This window comes from Rutilus rutilus, assembly GCF_951802725.1.
Source record: "Rutilus rutilus genome assembly, chromosome: 9".
In the NCBI taxonomy this organism is placed as follows: domain Eukaryota; kingdom Metazoa; phylum Chordata; class Actinopteri; order Cypriniformes; family Leuciscidae; genus Rutilus; species Rutilus rutilus.
In genome coordinates this window covers 14,038,483-14,062,233 of record NC_140223.1, presented here as the reverse complement: position 1 = coordinate 14,062,233, position 23,751 = coordinate 14,038,483, and the positions used below count along the sequence as shown (strand labels likewise).

The window sequence follows — 23,751 nt, the reverse complement described above, 5'->3', positions numbered from 1 at the left end:
CTCACTGATCTAGAAGCTGACGGCCTCATTTGCGACACAGGACAGATTTTAATCTCTAAAGACAGCCATCAATTGCTTCAGACATTGTTTTGTTATGTGCATGTTGTCTGGGAGATGCAGGTCAGATCTGTTATGTGTTGTGGTGTGAAATAACTCTGTGTATGCCAAATATGATCTTAATCCTGCTCCTCTTTACAAAACAGCATTTTTCTTAGCAAAATGATGAACTGATTTTGAAATGTAAGCAGTTATGAGGAACACTTTGCTGGTATATTCTTGTGATTGTGTGGTATGGTGCAACTGACATGGAGTTCCAACACAATACAATACAATACAATACAATTGTTTTTCACAATTTGCATTTATTACATTATTTTGGTCAATTGAAATCGTTTCCATCATTTTGTGTCAACGCTTCTTAAATTCTCTCAAAAGCCGTGACACGTGTTGATAAATAAGTAAAAAATACATTGCTATAACTTCAATAAATACTTAATAAATATATTAGTTAGGTCTATACAATTACAAAAAACATCGCAAATGAAGCAAACTACTCTACAGAAATACTGTACTGTTACAGTCCCTGATAAAAGACAAGTTTCCTTGAGTAAGGACCCAACCAGGGTTGTCAAACATTAACTTGACAGCTCTTGTCCAATATAAATATATTGTTGTTGTTTTTTTAGGTTTGTTTCTTAGGTTTCTTGTACAAAACAGGTACCTAACATCATAATGCTTTGGTTAAAATGCTACATGGAAACATTCTCCCAGTATAGATTTGTAAAGTGCATTCTTTGTGAGTGAATGTATGGTCATTTTTCTCAAGTTTGTCACATTGTTGGTTGCTATATACACAGGGTGCAAATTATTTGGGGGATCTGACCCCTCTCAAAAACACCCGAAATTCTTTTAAAAAAGCCAATCCCCCAAATTCACACACTGGATAGCTATATGATATGTACACATATATATATATATTTGACACAAGCTCTGCTTATGCCACTAGCATAGGTTATGATATTTTAAGGCACTTGTCTGCAATGCTTACTGCCAAACAACGTTGAAAAGCAGGAAAAGCAAAAGCAAATGGAAGACAATATCACAGACAATAATAATACATCATTATAAAATCAATGCCTAGGCTACTTAAGCTTTGGAGGGCAGCTTGGTATCAAAATAATCTCCTTTAGCAAGTATATAATAATAATAATAATAATGACAATAATAATAAATTAACAGTATTAAGACTCGTTGCACATTATTTTTGACTGATTGAATGATTGTGAAGGAATCGCGGTGGAAGTCCTTAGTCAGACACAGACATCCGCGCGAAAACGGTGAGGCGCTTCCCCGTGGAGGCGTCGAAGGTGGGAGACTCGGAGCCGCTCGAGCTGCCGGTGCTGCTGTAACTTTCGCGGTCTGACAGCGAGTCTTCTGAGGAAAAGCGGCACAGGTTGGCTTTGTTTCGCTCTTCCTTCATGTATAGCCCGTTGCTGGAGCCCTGGGAGTTATTTCCGTGTCCGCAGACACATCGTGACCGAGGCTCTGGCGTGAAGGGCGCGTTGTTGTGGATATCTCCGCTACTGTGACGGCTGAAGGGGAACATGTCGCGGGAAGAGTCGCTGAAGACGGGGGACAAGATATCGGCGGGAGGAGGCGAGACAGAGGGCGCGCGTGTGAAGCTCAGGGGCTCGTATAAAGTCGGGGGGGAGTTGCTGCGAGTGAAGCCGGCGAAGCTGACGCTTTGACGCAGTTGACGCGGGTTCTGCTCAAGCTCGAGCACAGCGTTTTTCTCGTGGATGAAGTGACAGCGGCTTCCGTACGGACAGTATCCAAACTGGTAGAAAGTGCGACAGGCTTGAGTCTTGTATTTGGGGTGGCGGAAAAGCCCTCGCAGCTCGCTCTCGCCGTGGGCGAACTGACACTTGGTGCCGTATTTGCAGCTGCCGTGCTCCTGAAAGCTTCGGCATAGCTCGGTCTTGTACCGGTTCGAAGGTAGGGTTGCCAGGGGAGGAAACCCGGGTGGTGGGGGGACGTCGTTGGGCTTCATTCTGTTCAAGGTGTCGGTCAGACTCATGGATCGGTCTGCTTTTAACTGGGGTTTACAGGGCGCCCTGTCGTTCCAGGCGTCCGCCGGCCAGATGCCATCGATGAGCCGCTCGGAACTGATCTTCGACGAGAAAGGGCGGGATACATGTGGAAACTGGTCATCTAAACCCAGGTTGATGAGATTCTGTAAAATAATAACAATGTGAATTAGGAGGATGAAACACGCTTGGCAATTATGCCACGGTCCCCAAAGAGAAACAAAACACACGTAAACTCAGTTTAACCTACCCGCATGAGACTTTCGCCAAGCGTATCTGACATAGTCAAGTGTTGCTGTTGTTGTTATTGTAAAGGAATGATGTGCCGTCAGAAGCTGCGAACGAGTGCTGGTTGCGTTGTGTCGCTACAGCGACTTTATATATTCAAGAGCAAAAATAAAAAAATAAAAACAGTAGGCGGAGCGATATCATTCCCGTACGCCGCTCCCACCGATTGTCGACGTCGCCTCGTAGAGCACAGCTTGAGTATTTTTAGCCAGTTGCAAAAAAATGTTTCAGTTTCACCGACAGGCAAAACAAGAGAGTAGTGTGATTAATTTACAGTAACCTGTGGCGATAACTGCCCCGACAGACATTTCCCCATGGCATATAGACCCGATTTGGTTGAGAACGATACTGTCTGATACTGCTTTTGTTTTCCAGCATGTTTTTCTTGTCACTTTGAGACGAAATCAAATTAATATGAATTGGAAATAATCAAGAACATTAGCCTAGCCTACATTTAAATAATATAAGCAGGCTATCTATCTATCTATCTATCTATCTATCTATCTATCTATCTATCTATCTATCTATCTATCTATCTATCTATCTATCTATCTATGTCTGATAGATAGTCTATATCGATGTCTGTCTGTCTGAGTATCTGCATAATAAGCACGTACCCTGTCTCCGTTTATTTTGCAATAAAGCCCAGTATGTATTTTATGCCTTACATAGTTTAAAGATGTTATGAATGTAATTTTATATGACTTGGTCTGTTTATTTAACAATAAAGTGTCTATGAGAGCAGTGTGTGACAGTCGGTCCTAGTTTCATTTTTGTGGTATCAGTCTTACTCTGGTCTGACTCATTAAGGCTCCACTCCTGTCCTTGTGGCTATTATGGGAACTGAAAATACATAAGCTCCACTGAAAAAGGTAAAACTTTAGGCATAGATTACATATGGGAGGGTGTGACTAGACATCTCACGGTTTAGGCTACTGCTGTGAATGTTTTTTTAATTCTATTTCTATATGTGCACAAACTTTAAAGTCTAGCTCGCAAAAAAGATAATGAGCATTTCCATCACTATATTGGCAAAAAAAAAAAAAAAAAAAAAAAGAGAAGATATTTCATTGAACTTTTGTGGAATGGGAACCTGCCATTCAGCACATAAACAAAATGTAAAATATATAACATACAAAGATATCAAACCATTGTTTGCTCAAACCATTATATATATTTATATATAGCCTGCTTAATACACATTAATGCAATTTGTTTCTGAGATATAGCAGACAACTTCCCTTTGTGACAACTAGCCCCATTCTCACCAACATAATTTATATAGGTAAAAAAATTAAATGAAAATGTTCTGTCTGTTTACATGACTAAATTGATAATGCCATGGCACAAATGTGAATCACTTCACTTTATTTGCTGATTCCTCTGGAAATTTTAGCAAATGTTGCCTTCACTCATGTTCAGTGATTTTCTTTTGTTGCATGGTCAACTGCATCTGTAGTTGCTTCACTGACTAAAACAGGCAAGCCATCTCATGTTCACTTAAAAATAGCTGCCTCTCTCCATGACTCTGTCCAGTTTGGCTGGGCATGGATGTTAAAAATGGTGCATGAGACATGGAAATTCTCACGTGTGTCATCAGACACATTTCTTTCGAGATCTTGGCTCTCTGTTTTCCTCATTGGCAGCGTTCCCACAAGTACGGAAACTCTCCCTCATCAAGCATCAGTGGTTTGCTTTGCTTGCTCATGCTCACATGCTCGCCAAGGCATGTATTCAAACAAACATATAGACGGTTGCACAGATGGCTTGAGCTTTTCTTTCTTATGAGCAATGGTATGTCACCTTTACCAGCATGAGGGGATTTCCTAAATGGAGCTATTACACATTTCTTTTATTAATCCTAAATTAACACTACATCCAATTCGGATCAACATTATTATATTATTATTATTATTATATATGAGTAGTGTGTGTTTTTTGTAGTGATTTAATATATAATTAATCAGGCTTAATTTAATATACACTCCATTTTTTTTGGCTCGTAATGCAAGAAATGTGAGTTCTATTGGCTCCTTAAAGCAAAATGAGACACTCTGCCTTGTTAGAACATGCCATCACATTAGAGGTTGAGTCTTACTAATGTTCAAAATGGTAACATTAGTAATATGTATTTTTGGTGCTCCTGTCTAGATTCATTTGCACTTCTTCAGTGGCATCTTTAGTTTTCTTTCTTCATTAATGTTATGACTCAGCTGTGACAGGACAATCTTGAAGCCAAAGCTCATATTTAGACAGCTTCTGTTGGGAAAGTACAAAACCTTCTTGCTCTCTTGCAATCAAAATTAGTCAAATCTGGGTCACCTGAGCGAATTTATAGCTTTATTCCCTCTATTGACAGATTATTCCTTGTCTGGTTTTAGTTTTATGAGTTGAATTGATCTCTTATTCCACTTTTACTTTCATATGGGAAAATGCTGACTGTATCATTCAAGGGGGGAGTTTATATTTAGAATACACGGCATATTAATCGTGTCCCCTAACATATACACCTGGTGCATTTCCTTTTATGAATTACCCTTGTGTAACACCACTAGGACAAAACTTTGCAATAAAACACATAAGAATAGGTAACTCTTTATTTTACAGTGTCCTTGTTACACGTTACCTGTAGTTTCTAGTAACGACTATAAATTATGCATAATTACACGCAACTAACCCTAAACCAAACCTAATCCTAACCAGTAAGTAGCCTACATGTAGTTAATTGGTAACACTTTACAATAAGGTTCATCAGTTAACTACTTTAGTTAACATGAACTAAGAATTAACAATACTTCTTCAGAATTTATTAATCTTAGTTAATATTAATTTCAACATTTACTAATATGTTATTAAAATCAAAGGTTGTATTTGTTAACATTAGTTAATGCACTGTGAACTCTAAACTAACATTAACAAAAATGAATAAATACTGTAACAAATGTATATTGTGATATAATATAATAATGAAGTTAATTTGCGAAAATGATACTTTATTAACATTATCCATTTTTTCTGCCTGTGAAATATGTGGCATGTCCCATAAGGAAATGTAAAGCTTATCTGCAGTTTTCAAACCGCTATAATAATAATATGTCAGTAGAAACACAGCAAGTTAAAGGATAACTTAGCTACTGTAAAGTTCATGTGTTTGCACTTCTCTCCTCTGCTCTGTTTTCACTTAAGGTCTTTAGATTTTACACATCCCTCTGAAACACATTTCCACAGTGTGAAATATTCACTGAAGAACAAACTCAGCCTTATCCACCAAATACCACCCTTCTCTCTGTGCAATAACTCTGTTTATGCAGTCCATGTGTTTACACACACAAACACCCTCCCAGAGCAATCATAGTCGGCTCGTTCAGTTGCACTACTATGAGTCTTCTGATTGAAATCCTTCACCGCTTTCAAACGTCTTTTATATCCTCAACATGAACAACTAAGTCCACCAGCTGCCATTTGAGTAACTTTATTGCAGTCCAAACCAAGACAAATGAACCAACGATTTCCTGCTGTATTGAATATGTTTTGCAGAGCCCTGTTTGGCACTGACATGCTCTCGTGTTCCCGCAATAGTAGGTTCTGAAGAATTTCTGATGAAAATAAGCACGTAGAAACCCATTCAGGAGATTAACTCTAAGCCGATGCCTATTTATCACTAGGAAAAGGATGTAATGAACTGAAATGCGTTGCTCACTCTGGTGAAAAAGAAGTGTTTAATGTGCAGTTTTAGTGTACTTCAAATCTTAAACACATATTTTTCAATATCTGTACCTGCAGAGAATATAATGCAAATGAAATAAAACTTAAGTTTACTTAAAGATAATAGACTAGTACATTCATGACTACTACACTCTTATCCACTTTAAAAAAGTGCACTTTGATGCCAAATTAAAAATCTGGTTACACTTTATTTTAATGTGACGTAGTACTCACTACGGTAATAACAGCAAATGATGCATAAATACAAGTAACTAACCCTAAACCAAACCCCAACCCTGACTCTATAGTAAATACATGTAGTTAATTAATATTACTCAGTACTTATTTGAGTAAGTACAATGTAACTACGTCTCCTTTAACCAAAAGGTTTACTTTAAAGTACATTTTAAATCATTGTTTTAATTTTTGCACTTATTTTGATGTGTTAACTAACATACTAAAGCACAAGCAAAGTACTTGATTATAATTTTAACTGTAGTGTTGTTCGATATTACATTTAATGTACTAAATTGCAACGTCATTATACAAACATATAATTTCATTTAAATACAAGTTTTAATAGAAATGACATTGACGTATATTTTAGTTTACCGTAAAGGCTTGCCAGTGCATTTGGCAGTACACATATTTCAAACAAACCATATTTTAAAGACAATGTAATGATCAAATACATGTAAAGATGTACATTAAAAACACTCTAAAGTTCAGCTAATTGATCAATTTTGCTAATAATTCAGTTAAATTTGAAATATAAAACATTTTAATTTGATTGCAATTAACATTCATTTAAGTGTCCAAAATATTACATCCAGTTTGCCCTTAAGTATATTAATATTCATAATAAATACTCTCTTTTTAAAATGTATGCCAAAGTGTACTTTTACAAAATCAGCTTGAGCTTTGACAGTGTCATTTCAGTTGCATGGGGCACAATCGGTGGAATGCCTTATCTCACATGTAACCCTTGGGTAAGACAATAAATAGCATATATAAGTCTATTTTATTATGAATCACTACAAAATTCCCATTAGCTCTTTATAAAATTGTTGTGGCCATATTGCATCTCTTCTGTGGGAATATTTGGGCCCAGAGCTCACAGACGAGCGCGGTATGGTCCTCAAGACTGGGTGCAGAATCTCTCATTCTAGAGTGAGGTCCTACATTTAACCAGCAGTAGTGCTCCATCTGTCAGCCCTCTCTTTTACTCCTTTGCTCTCGAAGTTGGAAGTCGTATTACCACAAACATTGCATTGAGGTTTATTGAATAAAACCCACACAGAACAGTTCCTAATGGAAGAAGAGGTTGCTTGTAGGAAGGTGCTTTATTTCTCGCTGCGTAATCTTTTTGAGGCATTAGTGTGCAAATATTGCACACTTTGTAAGCACGTATTCCTCAGAGTGATTTGCGCAGCAATCCCCATTGAGAATGAGAAGATAGAAAAGAATTCACATAAATATAGTGAAATAGTAATAATAGCTGAAACCAATACATTTTATAAGAATACTAAATCAATAAGAATAATAAAAAATAAAATCAGTTGAATAAAAATGTATACAAAATTAAAATTAAAACGGGGTACGAGACTGACGGTTAAGGGTTAGACAAAGGGGTTTGAGTGATTAAAAACCAGTATCTGAGCTGACGGAAAAAATTACCCACGTTATATTTCATCTGCAACAGCATTGTGAACTTTTATAAAGATACATTTGGTCATCAACCTTTAAATGCTTCATTATGCAAACACATGAGGAGAGATCAACATGCTTACATTTCTCTCCGATATGGTAGGAAATTAAATTAAACTGAATGTGGAGGATTTTAAAGGTGACAAGATGATTGACAGGGCAGTTTAAGTGGTGACAATTACATACTTTTAAGACATAGTGTAAGTAGGCGAATTGGGACGCAACAACATTTATATGAGGGATCCAACTAACAATGGCCAACAGGACTTCCTGTTTTGAACATGAAGAAAAAGGGTGTAAAAAAAAGTCTAGCCTATTCTGCAATCACAAAATTTTCCTCAGTCTAGGTCTAGGAATTTAGAACAGAAGAAAAACCCAAATGTTGAGAAACTTGCAGAGAGATTCCAGTGATAATGTCAAAACATCCATAAACCCATAACCTCCTTCTATCCCTCAGGGGTCAAGATTGTTGATGGTAAGATTAGAAAAAAAGAGAATTAGGAAATCACTCTGTAAGTAACAACATCCAAACGTTTCACATTTGAAGAGGTGATAAAACCAAAAGAGTTAAAGCACCCTGAAAAAAAAAAAAAAAAAAGACATAGATAATGGAGAGATGGATTGGGATAAGGGAGGAAAACAGTAGGCGTGAGAGTCTTGCGTGCGTCACTCATGACCTCTTGCTCTCAGGGATGTGCGAGTGTTATCTCTGCCATCCAGCCTGTCAACATTCCCCACTCTCTGATAACACTGCGACCCTCCCAGACAACTCCTTTAAAGGAAAAGTATGCACCTAATGAAGGAAACTTACCTAACTATTATGTGCCCAGATGTTACACATGCTTGAACATGATTCCATGCAGTTTTCAAGCAGGCGCAGGTGAAAGCTACAGTTTGAAAGGACAAAAAAATGATAATTCACCACTGATTATAACTTGCATTATTAGTGTACTGTAAGCAAGTGCATACTTGTCTGTACTCAAATCCTGACTCTCATGCAGTTCTTTGGTTTGTCATTGTCTTAACTGATATCAGAAAGCGTAGAGCCAAAGGATTTATTTTATCACTGGGTATTTTTGAGCACACAATAAGCGAGAGAATTGGGACATGAAAAAAATCACTCCAACTGGCTGCTGTTTTCTTTTCGGAGTATAATCTTATGCCAGGAAATTTCTTGTGCTTTGGTTGTCAACCAGTGTATCCAAACCCATTTTCTTTGTTTGTGTTTCGTGTTGCGCAATCTTAGCAGTAAAAGCAATTTTACATAAGCTTGCGAGTGACAATTTGATGTGCTGAATAGGCTTTCTTAAGCAAGACCTAAAGGCTCATTTCCCGAAAGTTTTGTCATCTTCCTCTTTCACAAAGAGCACGTAAACGAATCCAGTCTGTGGTTCTCCCTCATTTTATCTGTACTTAGCAACCATATACATTTGACAACTATGACGGTCATAGTATGACCACAAAAAAAAAGTAATTATATGCAAAAAACACAAACACAATGAACATTTAAACATAAAAAAAAAAAAAAAAAAAAAAAACGCTTAGCCCAGACTTTCTTGCTCTATTTGGCAGGATATAAATAAATTAATAAATGTAATTTTGACTTTATATCTTACAATTGCAACTTCTCATCGTGACTTTATATATCAAAATATTTCTTTAATTCTTGTATGTTTCTTTTTAGCTTAAAAAAATTGCTACTTTATAGCTTGCAATTCCAGCTTTATTTTTAGTAACTGTGACTTTATATTTCACAACGTGTCTGCGTTGTCATAACTGTGACTGTAATTTTTGTAAATGTGACTTTATTTCTCACAATTGATACTTTATTTTTTTCCATAATTGTGACTTTATTTATTAAATCGGAACTATATCTCAGCTGAAACTTTATTTCCCGTATGTAATTGGAACTATATCTTATAATGTGACTTAATTTCTAACAATGTTACTTAATATCTCACAGTGTTGCTACTTTATTTCTCGTAATAATGACTTAACATCTCACAGTGTGACTATTCCTTATTTTTGCAACTTCATTTCTCGTATTTTGACCTTATATCTCAAAATGTGACTAAACGTGACTCAAAATATGTTATTTCAAACAATAATACTTAATATCTAACAGGGTTGCAACCTAATTTCTCTTAATTGCGACTTATATCTCAAAATTACAAAATGATTCCTTATAACTGGGTGACTTTATATATCGCAATGACTTTATATCTCAGAGTGTGACTTTTTTTCTTTTAAAGTTTAATTAAATTAAATGTAATGTGAGAGGTTTCCATCCAAAACTTATATAACCTAAGTCAAAACATTAAGTTCATTCAACTAATGTTGTCAAAATCACTGACACACAAAGACTATGAGCTCTACCTAGAAACTTATAGTCTTTCATACCCGTTTTGACTTTCGGTGATACTTTGCTCTGTGTGCTCGGCCACATGCGATAGCTTATCGTATTCACAGCGTAATCATGCATGTGACTGTTTGCCTGTGACGGCGGAGTGCAAATACATCTCTCTGAGAGAAAGCACACCGGCCTACCCCTGTGCAAACGCTAAGCTAAGCGTCAGATTTAGCGTTGGAGTTGCGTGCTGTGCTAAGCCCAAGAGTGCTGCTGTGCAGTCCAACGGATCACACTTCAAACGGCCCTTGTGGTTTGAGTTTTCACCAGAACATCCCTGGCTCCATGAATGGGACCCTTTCTCAAGGCCGGACTTGACTTGTCGGCTCGAGCAGGACGCAGGTGGTGTGTGAACTGTGTGCTTATACCTGAGGAAATCCTCCATAAACCTGCCTTCATCTGACTCTGCTTTAAAAGCCACCAGTATTACCGCACCATCTCAATGACAGAGTTTCGTGAGAGCTGCAGGCTCTCGGGTCAACACATAAGTGTGGGTTTCGTTTTTGCTGGACTCTCTGTAACTTGTTAGGCCTGAAATGAATCACTCCTGAGTGGATAAGTGTGTGTGTGTGTGTGTGTGTTTGTGAATATGTTTAATTGGCTCCATATTGAAATGCTCTTGTGATTTACATACATCTGAGTCATTCCCTATGAACAAATCTAAGGAATTGTTTTAGATTTCAAAGGGTCCTTTGAGTGTCAAGGGTTGATCTGAAATTGTTTAAAACAAGACAATGGTTTTCACCCTGCTTAAAAAAAAAAAAACACATAAAAAAACAGATGGCCTAAAAAATGGTTTAAACCTGGTTTGCTGATCTCAGCTTGTTTAACTGGTCTCCCAAGCTGGTCTTAGCTGGTTTAAGCTGGTCTCCCAGCTGACAGACCAGTTTAAACCAGCCAACAGATCAGCTAAGGCTATGAGAGCAGAAAGCGACAATATTTGCAGGCAACTAATGGATTTTTACAGCAAACAATGAATCAGCAGTATTACAGACATTATATATGTGTGTGCAAATGGACAAAATGCTTTCCAATGATTAATATCATGCATCCAGCTTCTGTCAACATTGATGAGTAATTAAATGTAGTTGAAACACAGAAAAAAAACGCTAAAATGTTTTTACCACTGACTCATTTTGACTACATTCATTTCAGTTGTTTAACTTCACAGCATGACAGAACCAGACATAAGACAAGTTTCCAGTTAAAAGTTACTAATCTCACTTAAAGCTAAAATGCAGCCAATTAGAACATATTTTATGTGTAATATACAACTAATTTGAACTAAATAAAATTTCTCAGTGGGCGGGACTAACCAGAAATCCCAATAACTGACAAATTTTCATATTACATATTGCTCACAACTGTTGTGTTCACATTGACAGAAATTAAATTGCTGAAGTTTAATCTTGTAGTAAACAAGTTCGGGCTGGTTTAAGATGTTTTATTTTAGCAGGGCTGAATGTTCGTAGGGTACAATCAAAGACTTTTCAGATTCTTTATTTCATATCTTATTGTTATTTTATATATTGCACATGACTTTATGAGATATTATTTATATTGTTTTATTTATTTTAGAAGGAGAATCTACGACTGTTGTTTCTCAATACAGAGCTAGTAATGTTCTTCATATATGACTGAGTGTGATTTATGTTTTCTGAGGGAAGATTTTTGATACTATTTGGTGGGCAAAATCTCCTTTATGGTCAGAGGAGGGCTTGCATGACAGTTTTGACAGTAATATCAAAGCACGATGATTCATGCCTTGAAACAAACAAGAGCTTTGAACATAATGAAAACAAAATGATTCAGTTAATATTTCATTTAAAACATTTTTTTTTTTTCGTTTTTCTTTCTAGCTTTTACTTCACACCCGTCCACAGCATTCCAGTTTAGCACTTTGGGTGTGCCTTCCATTGCGTAAGAGTGTTGCTAATTCAGATGTACTGTACCGGGTATAACATATAACAGGTGCAACCAGTTTCATTGCCAGGCAAAGGAAGTCAGCACTTCAGGAAACGTCCCACTTTCATTTAGTTTCCATTATCACTGTGTTATGCAGTGTCACACATGTGACTCAAAGACACTCTGTTGGATATTCTTTTGAAAGTTTCCACTTTGGCCAAATGTCTTGAATGAAGACACTAATGAAGAAAATGTTGACAACATGTGGTCTAACCTTAGTGCTTTAAATCCCTCTTTCCATGAGCTCAGCACCATTATTTACCATCTCATAATGACGCGGGAGTTAGTTAAGTTTGGTCATCGGCCACAGGAGGGATAAAGTGGAAAAGCTTTAATAGGTTACTGAAACAGGAAACCTGAACACGTTTACATTAAGAACTTGCAGAAAACTTCCCGTTTTTAAATTTTTACATTTTGGCAGGTATCACTGGTGATGTACTTTTAGACGAATGTTGGCAGGGTGAGATGGTGGATCACATGTTTGAGTTCCACTTATTTCAAACCGTTTTTGTTCCCATTCATGAAATGAAACAGAGTGGGCCTATATATATATATATATATATATATATATATATTAGTAAAGGCCCATTCTGTTTCATTCCATAAATGGGAATATATATATGTATATGAATGTAGTTGTTTAGACCTCAAATATGAAAAATGTAGTTGATGACACAAACAAATTAGAATCAGAGTTTTGACTCGATAGTCCACAGAAACAGTCAAACTTACCAACTCTATCGCCATTTACTGAAGATTTAAGTTAAAGTGTGTAATTTCTGCACCAACAGTGTCAACAAATCACTAATAATATGTTTTTAGGAATCTTAATGGGTGAACAAAAAGTGCATTGAAGCCATTGAGATAATCACAATTCTGCTCAATTTGATATAGGGGTGTAACAATATATCATGTCACAATATATCGCAATACAAAAATGCAACAATATGTATCGTGCATAGTTCACCCAAAATAAAAATTACTATGTGACATTTTTTTTTCAGTTTTCAGAGTTTTAGTGTCAGTACTACATTAAAATATTATATATAATGTTGAATATAATGTATAATAATGCAATAGGGGAATATCTGTGTAAAAAAGTGGCCTACATTATTTTAAATGTATCTAGTCAATGACAGAGAAACATATTCGTCTAAAATAACTCTTCAGAATCATGAATATTTTTATTCTGGTGTCTCTATTGTCCTGTGCTTTGGGTTTCCAGCACCAAGTCCAAGAATATTCATTTATACACACAATGTAATATAGTTTAATAAACAGTACATTTTTTGTTAACCTTTTATCATATGTTTTGGAGTATCGCAATAATATCGTATCGTGAGTTCAGTATTGTGATATGTATCGAATCGTGACATGAGGGTCTCGTTACATCCCTAATTTGATATCATCAGCATTCATCATGAATAAATCAAGAATATTCAATGCATCGCACAGCCTTAGTTTTTACCACAGTAAGTACACGTTTGTGTTGGGCGATAGAAAATAACTGACATGTCACCAGGAGCCTATAGGCCTGTGGTAATGCTTTGACGCCGGCTTGGCAGGTGGGGTCAGTCGCCTGTGCCCTCTGGCTCGGGCTGATCGTGTTGACTCATGTGGAGATGAGTCAGAGTCCTGGTTAGCACAGTCCATACTGACTCATCCAGCAGCTAAAGGAATGTATTTAACATAAACCACAGCTGCTCAATCCACATCAGCACATGGCTTCGGGAGAATCCCCCTCTCTACATTACCCAATTAACTAAAGGACATTCCAAACAACTGCCTATACCTGTTTAATCTCTCTGGTATCCTTTTTTCATTACCGTGTCATCTTCAGTTCTTAGCTGTGAGGTTTGGATGGTGAGCAAGTCACTGGCAACCTCATCTTTGTTCTTTCTATGGCTTTAAAGTTAAAGAAGAACTGTGTACTTTCTGCACTTTCACTTCCTGAAAAGTGTTTTTTTAATACTAGTGCAACAACATTAAGAGAAAATGATGCAAATGTGGTGTGTAACCAATGCTATCTGTGTATTTGATCATTCTCGTGCATGCTGCACATAATGAGCATGATGGGAAAAGTAGTCTTCTTCAAAAATGTTACATAAAATGCATTCAAACTACACTGTACAGTCAATGTTCGTAATTGCAACATGATGATGTTACTAACAATTCCAATTAGCTTCAGATCAAGTTCAGATTAAGTGTTTATTAAGTTCAATTCAAGACATATTTTATGTCGGCTTTATAGGCCACACAATGAAGATCTCGTGTGAATGTTCATCATTCTTGTTTAAAGTATTATTCATCTCTTTAGTTGTGAGTGGTGTATGGATTTTTATTGTGGATTGTGTCCAAATACTTTTGGGGGATATTGTAGGTGTTTTAGGACTTACATGCCAAATGGTTTTTGTTAGACTATTTTGAGAGCTACTTTGGCCCTCAATTAGCACACTTCATGTGCACTTGCGGTCTTGTGGACTTACAATGGCCACTGCGTGCTCATGTTTGTTAAGTCAACAAGACCGTAGGGTGTCCCATTTGTCATTCTAAGATTCAGAATGGCGCTTGTGAGCACCCCCTTTGCGGTTGTTTTGCGCCCACGATGCACACTTTTGCCGTAAGCTCCGTAATAGACCCCAGCGCAACAGCCAAAGCGCCATTACGTCACGAAAGTGTGGACTCGGAGGAAGACTGCAAGGGCTCAGGGTTCCATTTGGAACAGGGCCTTTATGGACTTTTGCTAGTTTACTTAGAAGGTGGGAAAAAATGCCCCTCAAAATTGTGAGTTTCTATTTTCACTGAATCAAATCCAAGTTTGCTTTTTATTTTATATCTTCATTGCAGATTAGACAAAATCATTTGAAAAGTGAGTGTAGGAGAGACCCGAGTCTCTCAGACCACAATGAGCAAGTCATTGTGAAAGTCCAGTTGTGGTGTCTGGAATTCAGCTGAGCTTTTTTTTGCATGTGTTTCTCATTTCTTTCACAGTCTATCATCTGGAATCTCTTTTCATTTGTCAGTGAAATATAGCTGGGCGGTGTTGGTCACAGCCTGTTAGTGTGCATGAGGATGAGACGGAGGAGGATATGGACAACTGGATTACATTTACAATGCCAGTGACTGCCCAAAGCGTTTTACACACTGCTTAGCATGAGTAATAAGCATTTTGGGGAAACTATGTAAATCTCGAGTCATCTGCCTCTGGGGTGGACAGATAGTGTGCTGTAGAAAGATTAGAGATGGGGCGGCTTTGCTATTCCTTTTAAACCATTTTGTAGGTAACGTGCAATAGATTGAATTTAAAAAAGACAGCTTTTTCCAAACAATAATGAATCTTCTGGATAGCTGAAGCTGAATTCCTCTATATTTCTGTTTCAGCAGTTGGAACGTCTTAGATTAATGATTGGTTTCATGCAAGCATTTGTTGTTAGCTTAGCTGGTTTTTACAGCTGCATTTTCACTCTGCTCACCATCTTGTGTCTGAATTCAGAGGCCCGTTTTGTAGTGCATAAAAAAAAAAAAAAAAAACTGCCATGAAATTTGTGAGCGGTGCCACACTAGCTGCTTTTCCATGTGTAAGCACAGGATTGCGCAACAGGATGTTGGATTTCAGTGCATGGGAACATATTGTTCCAGAGGCCCAAAGAGTCCCAAGAATTTCCAAAGAAGTTCTCTAGTCAAACCTGCACACTGTGCATTTCCGTGGAACATTGTTTTGTAAGGACCGAATCAAATTTGATAATTAGAGCAAACTGCAGATTTAAGAAGAAATTCCAAGGAAGTAAAATGCTGTAATAGGAAGAGAGGTGGAGAATTTACTGGTAAGAATAGTTAAACACATCCGGAGCTGTAGATTCCAGATCACGTTGCAATTTGGTGTCTTTAGATGTGTTTGAAAACCACTCTGGCCAGCTTCTTAATGAGCACTCTTGAACCTGACTAGATTATTTCATAGGTTAGTTTGTCGATTGTTTTGCCAAGTTTGTGCAAAAGTCATGTTTTATAAGCAAACATCTCACTCAGGGTCTAAAAAAACTTCACTTCAATGTTGTAAACAGCCCAGCAGTGAATCACTACTATTGTGTAATGTTTGACTATACGGGTACATTGCCTTGAGAAACATGATCTGACTCATTCTCCATAAACAGGTTCTCCTCCATGTCATGATAGCAACCTAACACAGCTTCAGTAAATACATCATAGGATTAATGAAATGCAATAGCATATTTTACACTGGACCAATGTAAACAACTCATCAGGTACCAAAATAATATATGTCATAGTTTAGTCTTTGACAAGATATAGGTTTTCATTGCATGAATATTCATGACTCTGCATGAGAACAAGTCACAAAATTTCTATAAATAAAAAAAAAACGTTTCAAGCAGTTTAAATGAGAGTCAAATTAACCTGAACACAAAAGGAGGGTTAAATCTCAAATATCGAAATGTATTAATATTATCAAGAAAATGTGGAAGCTTGTTTCCGCCACAGAATACAAAATGAAAAAGGTAACTGCGACTTTTTATCCCACTATTCTGACTTTTTATCTCAGAATTGTGAAATAAAGTCGCAATTGCATGTTATAAAGTCAGAATTGTGATATAAAGTCAGCGTTTTTTTCCTTAGAATTGGACTTTATAACTCGCAATTGCAAATTTATGTCTCACAATTCTGAGAAAAAATTATTGCGAGATGTAAACTTGCAATTGTGAGATAAAAAGTCACAATTATCTTTTAAAAGGTTTTATTCTGTGGTGGAAACAAGCTTCCATAAGAAAAGGCTCAACAATATGCAAAATTATGAACATGACGTAGGCTGAATAGTAAAACTGATTTATAAATGTTGGTTTCTAAATGTCTCTTGAATTTTGATGGTTTCCCAAACAGCCAATAATTCACCACATTTAAAGCATGTTTATCTTCACTGCAAGTTTTACCCTGTATAGTTTCGGTTTTTGAGGACGAGGGCATGTCAACTATAATCTTGCCATGTCTGTCCAATTGGACTTTGGTTTCTCCCAAGTGGCAGATGAAATTTGTTCTGGTTTGACGCCAGAAACAAAAGTTAAGGGAAGAGTCTCCTATTTTTTTTTAAATCAGAAAGGGTATTTATTTCATCTTAATGGTTACACTTTATTTTTATGATCCACTTTAGACATTCTACTAACTATAAGTAACTTTGCAACTACACGTCAACTATAGCACTCATTTATTTGCAACTAGATTTCAACTAACTCTCATTAAAGTATTAGTAGGTTAGTAGAATAAGTTGACCTGTACTTGCAAAGTTATAGTCAGTAGAATGTATGTTACCTATATCAAAATAAAGTGGTGGCAGATATTAAGCAAGACAACTAAGTAGTTGACATGCAGATTCCTAGTTGCTTATAGTTAATAGAATGTCTAAAGTGGGTCATTGAAATAAAGTGTTACCGCCAACAATGTGCATATGGTTTTGTTTCGGAATTCTTTATTTAGCTTCCTTTGTTTTCTGTTTTGGTTTGGTTTGGTTTTTATGATGTTTTTATATGATCACACCCGATTGTTCAGCGTCGTCATGGATACAGTACTGATTCTGACTATCCGGTTTCTCAGCATTCCTCTGTGATCCAGTTTAGTGCTCTATACACTTCTGTCACACTGCAGACTGAAGAAAAACAAACCACATAAGTGCATTACCTTCTTTCTTTTAGCATTCAGAGGAATGTTTTCAAACATTTTTGCAGTCTCAGTATCGGCTGAGACAGCAAAAAGTGAATGAAAACAAGATAACTGTGGGACACAAGAGAGCATCATAATTTAATTCAAAGTTCAAAGTCCCAGACTATATAAAAAAAATAATTATATATATATATATTTTTTTTTATATATATATATATTTTTTTATTTTTTGTATATATATTACATTATATACATTATATATATATATATATATATATATATATATAATGATAAAAAAACCCCATTAAACGTAAAAATCTAAACATAAAACGAACACTGCGAGGACAGTAAACAGGTAGATGTTTCGAAATGTTCTCTGTGTATTGGTTCTGAGTTGTAAAGTCTAAATCAGTCAGCATGCCCTGAACATGCCAAACCACAATGACACACAGTCACATGAGGCGAATGAGGAAGCACAGGCCGCAGTTAGTCACACTTCATCTGTGCTTCACTTAATGCCTTTATGTCTTCTCATCTACGGCACACACTAGCATTTAAGACGCTTTTTGCAATGTGCTTTCTTTTTTTTCTTGCTCATTTATTAGCATCTTTATTAAACCCATCGACGATTGTGCAAATTCACTTCAGCCTGCGGTCAATCAAATATTTGAGGAAATGTTTTCTCAGTAATGTGACAGCACACATGACAATGGGATCTTCAGCCAATGTTGGACTTTTTATTTTATTTTTTGCTTTATAAGGCTGCGGTGGTGAAAGGTTGTACAAATATTTGCAAAGTCATATACTTTTTGAGGCAATATCAATGTGACATGCTTAGTTATGAATGATAAAAATACATAATACATATATTAATATGTACTTAATACATAATATATAATATATATGTATATATTTTTTTTTTTTACCCAAAATTAAAATTCTGCCATTATTTACTCACTTTTCATACAATTCATATTTTTCAAATATAAAAATCATGCATCTTTGGCCATAGTTGCCACATCTGTCAAGCTTCAGATAGACAGATAGACAGACGGACAGACAGACAGACAGACAGACAGACAGACAGATAGATAGATAACATAACACATAACACTACCTGTATAACATAATGTGACGTAACGTAATGTCGCATAGCATATGATTTGTACACTATTCCAAGTCTTCTGAAGCAACGTTTTGGTTTGTTTCTTACACAAAGTTACTTCATAAGACTTGGAATATAGCTTAAAAGTTGTATGGACCACTGTTATGGAAGTTTTATGACCTCTTTGAAGCTTTACATCTACAAGCATAAATGACAATGGCTTTGTTAACCTCACAATTTACAAATAAACAGTTCATTGGGGAGGATGACTGGTGGAGGGTTAAATGTCACGACACAACTCACAAACTGTCTATTATATAACCTTGCCCTCGTTTTAAACCAGTTGCTCATTGTTGTGCATTATTTGTATATTTTCCATAGCAACCCTTTTCACTTAAATACTGGCTTGTATGTTTGCATTTCCTCCATGTCCAAAGCATATTACCACATTAATTTGTCCTGATTACTCAATACATTGAAATAACGTGTAATATCTTACTTTAATAATTTATGCTCTTCGCCACTGCTGTCGTTTGACCCATTTTTTTTTTATCTACAGATTAATCTGTCTATTGACGCAAGAATGAATAAGTGGTTTACGCCGGTAAATGGGAGTGTTATTGTATTGCAGTTAAAGTTCACTGTCTTGTCTGATTCACTATTATTGAACTGCAGTCATGATGTTAGAGCGTATGTTGAGCACATGCGTATGTTAGAAGGTGGTCAAATCTGGCAATGGCCGGTTGTAAGTTTTAAAACGGGAAGTGAGAGCAGTTATCATTGTAGGCCTCACAAAACATTTCTAAAAGCAACTTTCTCCTGAATCAGCGTCAAAACAGCTGACCTTGATGTGGCTCTACCACTTTGAATTCGTGTCAGCAATAAAACTATTTTTAAAATATAAGGATATGGGGAACTGTATTACTCAACTATGACTAATATTTAACGACAATATGAAACAAACAACAGCTTATAAGATCTTAAATTCAGGCACGTATCCTCCTTCATGGAAAAAATGTGAATACCCACAGTAGACTAAAAGGGAGAGCTTGATATAAAACTAGTGATATTTTTGACGCTTTGGTGGAAATTTTACTGTACCTCCCACATAAGAATGGAAACAATGGTGCTACTACGTTACTTGTGATATCTTTTTTTATTAAGACACTTTTACAAGAAAGGGTTCTATATAGAACCCTAAAAGGTTCCATCAAGCGCATCATACATAACTTTATGGATTTAGTTTTAATTAAGTTTTTAATTCAAATTCATGTGATGACTTAACTCGTAAACATATTATCACTAGAACAATTTAAATAACCCATTAAACATGAAAGTATGCAACCATTTTAGACATTTCTCCTTATAAAAAAAGCTTTTTGCCATACGAGGTTCTTTAAAACGGAGTCAAGAACCCTAGGGTTCTATTTAACTCCTCACTCAACCTTTTTTTTTTTTCTAGGAGTGTAGCAAAATAAGCATTTTAATTCACTGATGACCTTTGTACTTTAAATATCAAAAATACTGCCAAGCTATCTTAAAATAGCTTAATAAAACAGGAAACGTATTTGCGTAGAGCTTGTTATATATATATAAAAAAAACTACCCTGCTGTACAGATCTAATTTTAATTTTGCACGCACAATAATATGTAGAAAACAGAGAGGAAAGACACAGTCAAAGATCACCTGAAAGAACATCGTAATATATGATCATCTGAAGGTGGACTTTATACTAAGCCATGAAGTTGACTCACTTTATTGTATCAAGGTCTCACTGTTCGAAGGCATGTCTTGGATTATTAAAGATCCCAATGATTGTGGTGTTTAAAGGGACAGTACATCCAACATTTAAATTCTGCCATTTACTTACTGTCATCCAGAGGTGTAAAGAGAACCTGAAAAACATACTTTAGTTAAAATACAGATACCTTACAGCAAAAATGATTGGAATCACCAATTCCAATAAGGCTTGAGTTAAAGTCTTAGAGTATCTGATTTAATTAGTAAGTATTTTACTTGTGCTGAATGTAGGCTCAAAGATGCACTTGTCCTCAACAGCTAAAGGCCGGGACACAACAAGCCGACAGTCGGCCGTCTTAGGTTTTTTGGCTCTAGTCGACGCCATCAGGGTTTATTGGGCCGATTCAGCATGTTGAATCGGCATCAGGTCGTCGGTGAGAGAGAGAACTCTGATTGGCTGAATGAGTCAGTGCACGAGAAAGCAAAAGTGATGAAAGCGCATTCAATGCACAAATATTTTCATAATAACATGAGACGAGTGGAATGAATAAAGTGATCAGTGTGATTAATATTCAAAGCGCTGATTTGTTTACAGTTTGCATATTTATAGTCCTAGTTTTGGTTTCCCTTTTTGAATGATGAAAATAGACTATTGATACCTGCTGATATAGACAGATATTTACTTACATGCAGGCGCAGAACGCACGCACATGCTGTTGACAGTCGCCTTTAGTCCTTTCGGTGTGTTCAACTGCAGCTTTTTGGTAGAGACACAGCCGACAAGAGGCGACAACACAGTCAGCTTTTGTCACCGCAAGTTTTTTTTTTTTTACATCGGCTTGGTGTGTCCCGGGCTTAACCCAGACAGTAACATAGTGTCGGCCCACGTCTGGTATGTGTGGAATCCACGTGTACCAGATGTGGGCCGGATCTGGGCCGACACTATGTTGCTGTCTGGGAAGAGTGCCAGTGAAAAAACAAGAAACAGTTGATTTGTAAGGAGAGTAATCACATGTTTATTTTCTAAAGTGGAAATGAAAAACTGAACACCTCAAAATGACAATAAATCAAGGTCGACAAAACAGCCTCTTAAACGTCTACAAACACTCAAGTCTCAGTTAAGCTCAAAAAGGGCATAAGTAAACCAATATCCTTCAAAAAGGTCTCTTCAATATGACGGATAAATAAAATAATATTAAGTGAAATCAACTAGTCAATGCCAATTTGCACTGGATGTGCTGGTCTCTGCCTCATCACTGGCTGCAGTCATGGCCTCATTTCATATACGAAACATCTGCGATTCAGCAACTAATGCACTCAGACTCACAAAGTAGCCCTATTGACCATAAGTTTGGTTGAGCAAGGGCAAAACACACAAGAGATAGAACCTTCAATGCCCTATAGATGGCGATATCACTTCTTCTGTAGCAGAAATAAACTGCTGCAGAAAAAGTTAGGTGCCATGCAAAATGTAACGAGTAATTACATTCCTCATCACAAACGTGCATATACTTATTCAAAAATGTAGATGTTACGGCCGACTCGTGACCGCAACAATATAGGAAAATCAAAACAATAGATATATATGATGAATGAGGTTTATTAGATAATTCTAGGGGTTTCACAAAGCGCAATAATAAACTTTATGCCATTTGAATGAATCGAAAAGCAGACAGACGCTAGATCCCACTATAGCGAGGAAACAAGAGGCCAGCCGTGGATGATGTCACTTCCCCGTACGCCGCCCTTCATGCACGGAACCGATACGCTTATATCTCCACCTCCTAATTTTAATCAGGCGTTCCTCATCTCCGCTGCGACCTACAATCCAACACTGTAAAAAAAATTCCTGTAGAATTTACAGGAATTTACTGGCAAAAAAGTTGCCAATAAAGTCCTGTAAAAATGTTGGTAATTGCTGTAAAATTGATTACAGTATAATACTGTAAAGCAATTTACAGTTAATTGTTGTATATGAAATACAGTAATTTGTAGTATTTTTTACAGTAACATTAAATTAAACTTGTATTTTACTTTACCGCAATTCTTTGCAATTTCACTAAAGTACAGTATTTACCTGGCAATAAAGTTGCCAATAAAATCCTGTAAATATATTTTACAGCAATTTTTTGTAATTTCAGTAAAGTACAGTATTTACCTGGCAATAAAGTTGCCAATAAAATCCTGTAAATACCCCCAAAATTCAAGAAGATGCTGGAATAGTTTAACATTTAAAAAGCTGAAAAGAATCATTTTAACAGTAAACTGTACTCTATTATTTACCATTATATTGATGTAAATGCATTCAAATAAACATTTAAAAAATCAAAACACAAAGTCAAAGCTGTTGTAGAAAAATATTTATTAAAATAATAAGCAAATTACTGCAAGACTGGTAACAACAATTTTACTTTTTCAAGTACAGAAAATCTTTTCAAAATCAGTCACAAAATAACTACAAATAACTTGTAAGACTTAAAAGCAAGATTCTGGGTTCAATAAAAGTTAAAGGGATACTTCACAGTTTTTTCATATTAAACTATGTTATTCCCTTAACTAAGACGAGTTGATACATACCTCTCTCGTCTCAGTGCGTGCACTCAATCGCTCTGGCGTGCGACGACACTTTGATAGCACTTAGCTTAGACCAGTTCATTCATTAGGGACCAAACAGAGATGAAGTTAGAAGCGACCAAACACCTCCACGTTTTCCCTATTTAAATACAGTTACACAACCAAGTATGGTGACACAAAATAAAACGTGGCGCTTTTCTAAGCGGGTAAAAAGGATAACTATAATGTATGGCGGAATAGCACTTGAAGTTGGAAGCACTTCGACTCGGCGCAGTAAAAAGTCGGTGAAGTATCCCTTTAAAGTGACAGTTCATCCAAAAATGAAAATTCTGTCATCATTCTGTTTACTCACCCTCAATTTGTTCCAAACCTGTATGAGTTTCTTTCTTCTGTTGAACACAAAAGATGATATTTTAAAGAATTTTGGTAACCAGACAATTGAAAGTAAATGGCTACCATCAACTGTTTGATTACCAACATTCTTCAAAATATCTTCTTTTGAGTT

At 36.3% G+C, this 23,751-nt stretch overlaps 1 protein-coding gene across 1 annotated transcript; it reads right to left on the bottom strand.

Annotated features, from left to right (window-relative positions):
- Positions 1-342: 342 nt before the first annotated feature.
- LOC311296825 (mRNA decay activator protein ZFP36) lies at positions 343-2,487 on the bottom strand. The gene is made up of 2 exons (XM_084418750.1): positions 2,338-2,487; positions 343-2,233 (listed from the first exon to the last, which is right to left on the bottom strand). The coding sequence occupies exons 1-2, from the start codon at positions 2,368-2,370 to the stop codon at positions 1,307-1,309; spliced, it is 960 nt and encodes a 319-aa protein (XP_084274876.1). The 5' UTR covers positions 2,371-2,487; the 3' UTR covers positions 343-1,306.
- Positions 2,488-23,751: the final 21,264 nt, after the last annotated feature.